The following is a 10186-nucleotide window of genomic DNA, read 5'->3' on the forward strand; positions in this document are numbered from 1 at the left end:
TGCAAGCCGTTAATAAGGTAGAAAGTTTTCCTGTTAAAGAAAACCCAATAGTCGTTTACTGAAAATAAAAGCTTATATAGATCAACCCAAGGATAAGTACTAACTTCCTTGCATATAAGATAATGACATAGTAAAGCGTGACATTGACACCCATCGATATGTTAACATAAGCACCAAAACAAGGTGCTCTAGCATAGCCGCACGTTGTGGTGTGTGTAAACGGGTCATGATTTCCCGATCCAGTTCAAGTCTGCAGGTTGTAGTGAACCACATCATATGTTTTTTTATGCTACAATAAAAGGAATTATAACTAGGCGTTTGTTGCACATTCCTGACTTAAATACCTATATTTCGGAGAACATTCCGGAAACAACATTCCAGACTACATTGACTCTATTCTACACTGATGCATTCCGAAATAATTCTATGCATTCCAGACTTGACTTGTTCTACAGATTCTGGACAAGATCTTCATATTCCAAAGTCATTACCCACTATTTTAGAATTAGTTTTTTTTTTTTAGATTTGTTGTTCTAGTTCACACATATACTCACATATAATCCTACAATAGCCTAAAAACTACTATAATTTGAAGGAAAACGATTAATACCTATGTAACCACACCAAATCAAAAAAGAAAAAAACGAAAATATCGAGACACCCAAAAAAAAAAAAAACTAAATCGCTTTATTGCTAGAGGAAGACATTGTTTGAGTTTGATGTTGTCTGAAATGTTGTCTGGAATGAATGCAAGTTCGAAATGAAGTCCGAAATAGAAGCGGGGTTCAAAATGTTATTTATAGGAGAACCATATTACCCTGTCGGATCACTATACACGTTTATCCATTTCGAAATACGGATTCGAACATTCCAAACCAAATTGTAATTTTTCAAAAATACATTTTTATGGTTATTTAAAAAAAAACAACTAGACAGTGGCTAGATTACTAGTTTCCTTATAAATCTTATAAATTAGTAATTATATCTATACAATAACCAAGGGTTCTTATCTAGATTTGGAAGTGTTAAATTGCAATAACACCAAAGTGCAAGGATCTTTCGGCAACTAAGCCTTGTTATAGGAATAATTAATGGGGATCCCTATATAAGAAATGATTAAATAAAAATAAAATCCAACGGCTGGCAGAAAATAGTACGTGTAGATCAACGGCCCATATTAAGACTCATATTTGAAATTCAGTCGCCTCTAATTTCACCTCACACCAAAAATGCGCACAAAACTCATAATGCGTACATTAGCACTGGGAACCTGCCACCTCGAACGTTAAATCGCACCCTCCACCCCTCTTGACTCCTCATATATGAACGTTTCGCGGCGATTTCACATAAACACAAGAGGAGAACCAGGGAAAACCCTCCTGATAATCTGTCACGAATTTTGATTAAAGGGAGATTCAGAGAGGTTTTGATGGTATTTTCCGGCAGGAGAAGAGGCGGCGGAGAAAGAGAAGCGGTGGAGGAAGAAGAGATGGAGAGATTGAAGCGGCTGCACAATTTTGATTTGCCGTGTTTGAAGTGGGGGAATCAGAAGCTTCTTCGGTGTATGAAGGTGGATTCAAAGGGCGACGTGTCGGCCGTCGATCGCAAACAATCGTCGGAGAGTGGCGGCGGCGGTGGTTGTGATGGGGGAAAGGGCACCGTGATTGGAACACGGCGGAGGGAGATGGAGTTTGAGAGAAGATTTAGATCAAGTGATGATCGCAAGGTGGAGAGTTATTATAAGTTTTCTTCGTCGGAGAAATTGAAGGCGCGAGCCGGAGACGGTGAGATCGAGGCGACTAGAGAGAAGCTGATGTTCGATTTCCAGACGGAGGTCGGGAAGATGAAGGATGCGATTCTAAGAGAAACTCTTGTCGATCCGCCGCCGCCGCCGGCGACAACAACAACGACTGCAACGACATCTACTTCTCCGGCGGAGAGGCCGTGGAATTTGAGGACTAGACGAGCTGCGTGCAAAGCTCCTTCCCCTTCGAATGGAGTCAACGGCAATGGTGATATTGTGAAACCTAATGTATCTCCGGTGAGAAACGAAGGCAACAAATCTCCGAGACCCCGACCTGTCGGTGGCGTCGCTACAGCCACCGTAACTACCAGTGGCGAGAAGAGAGACAGACCCAAATTCTCAATTCCACTTTCTCGCCGTGAATTGGAAGATGATTTCACGGCTATGGCCGGCCGGCGACTTCCACGTAAGCCGAAGAAACGACCAAGGATTATTCAAAAGCAATTGGATGTAAGTCAAATTTCATAACCAATTTAACTCCTTCACTTCCTTCAAACTACAAATCCTTAAGATCACGATCAAATTCATCACTGTTGCATTGATTTCTCCGATGCAGACCCTGTTTCCCGGATTGTGGCTGACGGAAATCACCGCCGACCTATACAGAGTTCCCGATGATACCGAAACCGCAAAGGTAATCATCCGATCAACAATTCAGCAATCTTGTTATCTAATTGATCTACCCATAGATTCTAAACTCCAGTTTTTCTTATCATCTTCTTACTTTCTGTTGAATTTTTGCAGAGGTAGTATTAGAGACACGCCTAAGGATGATGCTGATAACAATGGTGAAGTATAATCATTAATAACTGGAATACTTGCTGTTTGATTTCTTCAAAACGGGGGTTTGATTTCCAAATGTTGAAATTCCCTGATTAGATCTTGAATTAAGCTTAGCTTTTTTCATTTGGGTTCTGCTAATTTTGCTTCTTATAGTCAACATGTGTTCATATATAAGTTTCTTTTTTTGACAGTTCTTGGTTATAGAAATGAATAAAGTGTGAAAGCTTCTTTGAATTTTGCCATTGTTGATCATTCTTTTTATTAATTAGCTTTGTAGATCAAGAGCAGCGTATGCATGAAGAACCAAAGTTATGCTAAATGGTAACATTTTGATCATTTTTGTATTTTCTTCATATCTTCATAATTTTGGTTTCTTTCTTCTTATGGGCTTCATGAAGTGCTTTCTATGTTTGGGTAATACCCTTTTAGTAATTTGTACTCTATGTAACGAAACTTGTACATTAATCTCGAATTTTTGACGTTTTCATTAATCTGGTTTCACAACCAGTTTTTGAAAACGAGGAAATTGCAACAAAATAACAACATATTTATGTTTTTCTATCACTATATTTTATTTTATTCATAACTTAAACCCAATAAAGTTTTTCTACAATTTATCATAACTTAATGCCTATAAAAGTACATTGCTATTTGATGCAACGGAAATCTATAGAAAAATCCCAAATTTTTGGAAAAAGTTTCAATAAAGTCCTAAAAGTTTTTTTTAATAGAAGAGTTTCGATTATTTAACATTTTGCCTTAATTAACGAAAAAGTCTTTTTTTTATATATTTAAACAACAAATGACAGATTATATGATTTTTTTAAAATAATTGGATTTTTCTGTTAAAAAAAATTTATGACTTTATTGAAAAGATTTGCCTTGCAATTTGCTAACCCTCGATTTTGGACATCTTTATGGATGCAAAATTTATAGAAACGATGTAATGTATTATGCCATTATGGATATGACGTTGATTTGGAGAAATGTGGTCGAAATTGGGTTTGATTAGAAGTATTTTCTTAGTTCTAAGGCTACTTTAGCACTAATCATAGTTTTATGGGGGCAATAGAGCATTAAATTTGAAACATAAAAGTGGTAAAGTGTAAATAGGGGTGGGGGGTGTTTGTTGACACCAATAGAAGCAACTGACAAGACAAGAGTATGGTGACGAGGTAGGATGGCCATGACGTGTAACCTACGCTTTAGGCTTTTGTTTATTTGCAAAAAATACGAATAGAATTTTATATTTGACATTTTTCGCCAATGTGATTTATGTGAGTTAATATTTTAACAAAATACTATTTGATAGTTTGGTTTTCTATTTTGTAGGGGTGTGTATGGGTCGGTTTGGGTCGGTTTTGGACTCAAACCCAACCCAACCCATAAATGGTCAGTTTCTGGTGTTTAGAACCCAATAGGATCGGTTTATGGTCGGTTCGGTTTCTTGGGTTCTGAGATCGGTTTGGGCGGTTTTTCGGTTTCTTGGGTTCAACCCATACACTCACGGGTTCTGGGTTTAAACCCATGGGTTTAAGGTTTTAACCCATTTTCCATAAATGAAGCAACAAGTTAGATACTTCAAAAAATAACAAATTGAAGTTAAGTACTTCAAAAAATATGAGTCTTACAACAAATAGTTAATTACAACTTACAACTAAAGCCCGAAATAGTCTATTACAACTAAAACACAATCAAGTATGGGTGGTTTTTCGGGTTGGATGGGTCGGTTTCTTGGGGCGGTTTGTCGGTTTTAAGTATGGGTTGGTTTCTTGGGTTGGATGGGTCGGTTTCTGGTTAGAAACCGACCCCGAACCCGATTTTTCGGTTTCTAAAAATATCAAACCCAAACCGTCGGTTTTGCTTCGGTTTCGGTTTTGTCGGTTTTAGTCGGTTTCTCGGTCTTTTGGTTTGGGTTTGCTCACCCCTACTATTTTGGGTCCACCAAAAGGTAGTTTTGTTACATTTGTAATCATCGACTTTTGGATAATGGGTGGTCGGAGTGGCTCGGGAGGAGGTGGGTTGCAGGGGGCAGAGCTCTAACATTTGATTTTGGGCTTAAAATTTAAAATGTATAAAAATTGGTGAACAGAAGAGCTATAACTAAAATTTTATATTTTAAGTTTAATATATATAAAATTAAAGTAAATGATTTATTTCTAACAAAAAAACCAAAGGGGGGGGGGGGGGGGGGGGGGGGCAAGGACGGAGCCAAATTCTTAGGATAAGGGGGGCTTACATCACAATAATTGATTAAATTAATTTTTATATCATAAGAGTTCATAAAATTCAAAAAAAAAATCGAAAAGGAAAAAATATCATCTAAATAGAAATTAAATCGGTTTTCAGTATTATCACTAATTGAATGCAATTATAGGTCATACAAAAAGAATTTATGATTCTTTTTTTGTGTATGATTTACCTTATTATTATAATAAACCAAACCATAAACATAAACTATTAATTACAAGTCACAGGAAGTAAAATATATAATAAAAGTAAAAATGTACCATTTAGAATTAAGATCTTGTTGATATAATAGTTTAGCCAAAACAAATTCTTTAACTAAAATATTATACAGGAATAAAATAGCTATTGACAATCAAAAATATTATGCAGGAATAAAATAGTAAGTGACAATGTGATGTAAATAGGGTATACAATCATTAGCCAATTAAAATAAAAGAAAAATAGTAAGTGACAATTTGATGTAAATAGGATATACAATCATTAGCCAATTAAAATAAAAGAAATAAGGTGAAGTCAAAAAGATTTAAGGTGACGTGGGCTTCACTTTTGGTCAAAATTCCCATACCCTCATTGTATGTATATATAACAATTGGAAGGTGCCCAATGAACTTGGCTAAAAGTTTACTGATTCCCTTATTTTAAATTTTAGTATTATATTGGTGAACTTTGGAAGAGATTAGGAGGCCTGAGCATCCGACAGCCCCCTACTACCTCCGCCTCTGGGGGTGGGGGCACAACCCCCTTTGCCCCTATAAAACTTTGCCCTTTGTGGGTTGGCTCGTGATACAGGTGGGGTCATTGGAGGGATTACATTGCTTTCGGACTTGTTGAGTTTTTAGCTTTCAAAACAGACCGAGGAACTTGTGATTCCTCTAACTGTTCAAATTATTTTGTTTTATATATTTTTTTAAAATTTTATTTTCTATTATAGATATATTTTCTATCATTTTAAATCCACATATTTCTTTCTTTCTGTCAATCTTATTCTTATATATTTTTGGTACCTTTTTTCCTTTAAACTTCATTTTATTTTTTATTTTTTTTCATTCAAATTAAAATTTGAAAATAAACAGGGGTGAAAAAAGGTTGGGTTGAATCATAAACAGATTGATCACTTTAATTAAATGAGTTGAAAATATCTATCAAACTCAACCTAATTAAGTAATGGTTTGAAAATTCTAAACCCAACCAAACCTTTTAAATAAATTGGTTGAAATCGGGTTGGCATGTTTATTGTTTTCTCAACCCAACCTATTTATTAAACATGTTAGATCCGTTTCAATTTTCACAAAAAAAAAAAAAAAAAAAAAAAAAAAAAAAAAACACTTTAAAAGTTCAACTAATCCATTAAATAGAATTACATACAATTTAAAATGTATAATAATTGTTCAAGTTTGAAAAATATACAATAATAACTTTACATGTCTATAACACAAACACAAATAAGTGCTTACAAACATAAAACATTATAAATATTTAATTTTTAAATTCTACGCAACTTGACTATCACTTTTACCAACTCGAATTCTAGTAAGAGTTACTAACTTTTGATTCCTGATAAATAAAAGATAATCAAAACTCATGGTTCCTGATAAATAAAAAATAATCAAAAATATAATGATCAATTAAATAATAATACTAAATAAATAGAAAATTAAAAAATATTTAAAGATTTTAAACGGGTTGGCGGGTTGTAAACGGGTTAGGAATTTCAACCGTAACCCAAACCATTTAATTAAACAGGTTAGACGAGTTGACCCATTTAATTAAATATGTTCAAATTTTCAACTCAATCTGCTATTTATTAGGTTAGGTTCAGGTTGGGTTGGCGGGTTCGAGTTGGGATTGTCACCTCGTAAAAATAGATGTCATTTTTAGGCCAACTGTATTTGTAGAATGGCCCAAAATACGCACAGCTTAAGATCCACTTGTGGATATAAAACAAACATCTCAAGGTTAAAATTCTCATTTTAATATATAAATACAAGGTGTACTTTTATATCAACATGAAGGTAATATTTGTATTTACTAAGAACTAGTAGGAGCATAGTGATACTCATAATCTTGTATGAATGAGTCATACTTAATCATGAGAAATTATATTCTGACCATGCCAGGTTTTTTCAACATGACTCGTAATGTGTTTCTAAGATGAAAGACTTTGGAATGATAAGATACGTTATTGGAATGTAAAATCTATAAAGATAGATAAAAATAAATGTTAAAGTTAAAAATGTTTATGCATATATTGACAATGTCTTGAAAGAGATCAAGATAGAAGATTCCTTTAAAGGATTCTTAACATTGTCACATGACACCATTTTGAGCTAGCATCAAAAGGACCTAGCACATAAGTTTAAGCTAGATAAAATAATTTATATTCAGTTTGCTTGGCAAATGAACTCATCATTTATGTCATATTATACACGAGACAAGGTGTATGATAATAAGTTTAGAACAATATCTTTATGTAAAGAGCTACATAATATGTTAACTTCAATATATATATATATATATATATATATATATATATATATATATATATATATATATATATATGAATTATGATTGGATTATGACTTCATTATGGAATGAAGAGTAAGTTTTGTAGGAATGAGGTCCAAGCAAAACATAATTGCACTATCTACTAAATAAGAATACACTGCTACTTTATAAGTTGAAATTAAATATGATCGGATGAACAAGATCCCTGAAAAACTAGGTTTAGTTCTTCATTTCATGGATAACCTCGAAATATTTTATGACTTCAAGAGTATACTTAACCAAGCTAAGAGACTCTATGTCACATCATAAGATATTTAACTATACTTAGAATATAGTCAAATATGGAGATGATAGTATTCGTAGAATTCACACAAATTAAATCTAGTCGGGCCCATTAATGAAGCCGTATTTTTAACCTAAGTATGAGTGGTCATACTTCTGCCATAGGACTTCATTATTCTAGAAATGGGATTTTGATTTAAATTTAGTATTTGGATATTGGAACATTAAGACAACAACTACTATATTGTTTTGATATATTGATATATAATCATCACATCAATACTTGTTGTGTTTTATAATAACATGTTAAATCAATAAATAATCTTATTATTCTAAAAGTTCATAGTCGGTTATAATTGTGAGAGTAATTATGAAGTAAGACTAATATCATTGGATTGGTTGACTCTCACCAGATGAAAGTACGCAAGTGGTTGTAACCAAGTTTCATAGGTATTTGTAATAGAACTGATACTGGATGGACCCGAATCAAGATCTCCCATGGATCACTTTTATGAGTGACACTTGATTAAAATATACTATCTTTATATCCTTAACAAATGATGATCCTTTATAACGTCCCAAAAATCATATTAAAAATTTTCATTTTCAAAACCATTTTTGTAATCCATAAGTCATACAAAACATTGTTTCCAAAAAACATAGTCATCAAATTAGAGTATCCAAAAACATCTCTCAATATAATATCCAAGGATGATGTGCACAATCACGCATTCGCCTTGCTCCAATCATATGATGTACCTGAAACCATGAAATCAAACCGTAAGCCAAAGCTTAGTGAGTTCCCTCAAAATACCCCACACAACAATACATATACAATGCATGCACACAAGGACTACATCACAAGGTTGGGCTGCCACTTGAGCCTTTAGCTATAAGTTTGACTGCTTCTTTGGGCCTATAGTATCAACTGGACCGCCCGAGTATCTTGGCCTTCAACACAAAGCTGGACCGCCTCAACCCAACCACAATATGTCGACATATGCACATAAACAAATAACCAACTGACAGAGGTAATCATATAGATCTACCAATCTAACAGATCAATATGACCTAAAAACATCCTATACACAAGGATACATAACACAATCTAGTGGGCCGGCATTGGTGCCTTCAACCCATGATTATAGTGAGAAACTCACCCCAAGGTCCAAAAGATAGTTAAGTTGATCACTACTCCAAATACCTGCTCTACAAGTCACATGTACAACAAATAAGGACCAAGCCTCAATCTACTACTCGAAATACCCTAAATTATCTAAAGTCAAACTTGGTCAAAGTCAACAGTCAAAAGTTAAAAGTCAACATTTAGCTAGATTATGCCATGCGTAATAGCTCTACGCCCTGCGTAGAATCCAAGGGGGGCAAACTGGGAAAATGAGGCTACACACAATGTAGCCAAAATGCCTCGCGTAATAAGCTGAATCCTAACTTAATCATTAAGCTCTTAATACAAAAAGTTAAACCGCCAAACTTCCAGATCTACACTAGATGGACATCTTAATGGATAAAGTATCTAACTTTATCGATTTGTATGGATATCAAGGGTATAAACACATAATTAAGTCCAAAAGGCCATTTAAAGCTCAAAAACACATGTATGGATGGATGAGAGTGACCAAGCGTACATTGGGCATATGTGGGAGTATGCGAGGCGTACGCTAATTAGCGACAAAACCCTAATTTTTAGGGTTTGTTCCCTATTTAAACAACTTATGTTGCCTTGGTGGTATCTTTTGGTCAGCCTCCACTCCCCTAAACCCTAAGAACAAAACCGTAAGTGCTATTTGTGAGTTTTGAGCTTGGAAGTGAGTTTTGGTGATCTGAAGGAAGAACAATTGGAGGTTGCTTTGGTATGGCTTGAGCTTGTAGATCCAGAACCATCATCAACTTTGCAAGGTATTTGAGGTATAAAGCTCTCAACTTGATGATTTTTTTTGCTAGATCTAGTTTAGGGCCTTGTTTATGCATTTTTGGGTCCTTTACACTTTGTTTGGGAGTATGGGCTACCCCAGCAAATTGGGATGATAGATCTAGGCTTTTCTGAGGTCCATTGTTCATAAAAATGATAACTTTTTGGGTTTTGTTCAACCATGCAAGGTTGATGTTTCTCCTTATGGAGTTAAGATGCTAGAATTGGACCTTAGGGTATTTTTAGCTATGCAAAGGCTTAAAATCTTCGGCTTTATGGGTTAGGACCTTAACATGATGTTATTTTGTGGATTGGAGGATAAGTTTTGAAATTGTTAAGTCGTTTGGCCAAGGGTGTGGGATCAGGCCAGTACGCGGGGCGTACTCCTTGGTATGCTAAGCGTACTGGGTGCAGGGATGTTTCTGGATTGATCGTGTACGCAGGGCATACGAGCCTGGTATGCCGAACTTATGCTAGTCTGTGGGCCGAATGAATTTTGGGCTTGACTTATTTGGGTTATGTTTCGATTGGGCTTGGCCCCTTAACTCCCATGGATCATTTATAGACTTTAGGCTATTGTTGGATATTGGGCCTTCTTAAATTCTTCCATATTGGACTTTGGGTGCCATTTA

The 10186-nt window shown here is 34.9% G+C and overlaps 1 protein-coding gene across 1 annotated transcript; it reads left to right on the forward strand.

Moving 5' to 3' along the window:
* Positions 1 to 1248: 1248 nt before the first annotated feature.
* Positions 1249 to 2821, forward strand: LOC111894455 (uncharacterized). The gene is made up of 3 exons (XM_023890534.3): positions 1249 to 2254; positions 2361 to 2438; positions 2549 to 2821. The coding sequence occupies exons 1-3, from the start codon at positions 1430 to 1432 to the stop codon at positions 2552 to 2554; spliced, it is 909 nt and encodes a 302-aa protein (XP_023746302.1). The 5' UTR covers positions 1249 to 1429; the 3' UTR covers positions 2555 to 2821.
* The last annotated feature ends 7365 nt before the right edge of the window (positions 2822 to 10186 follow it).

Source organism: Lactuca sativa, chromosome 4 (genome assembly GCF_002870075.4).
Source record: "Lactuca sativa cultivar Salinas chromosome 4, Lsat_Salinas_v11, whole genome shotgun sequence".
NCBI lineage: Eukaryota > Viridiplantae > Streptophyta > Magnoliopsida > Asterales > Asteraceae > Lactuca > Lactuca sativa.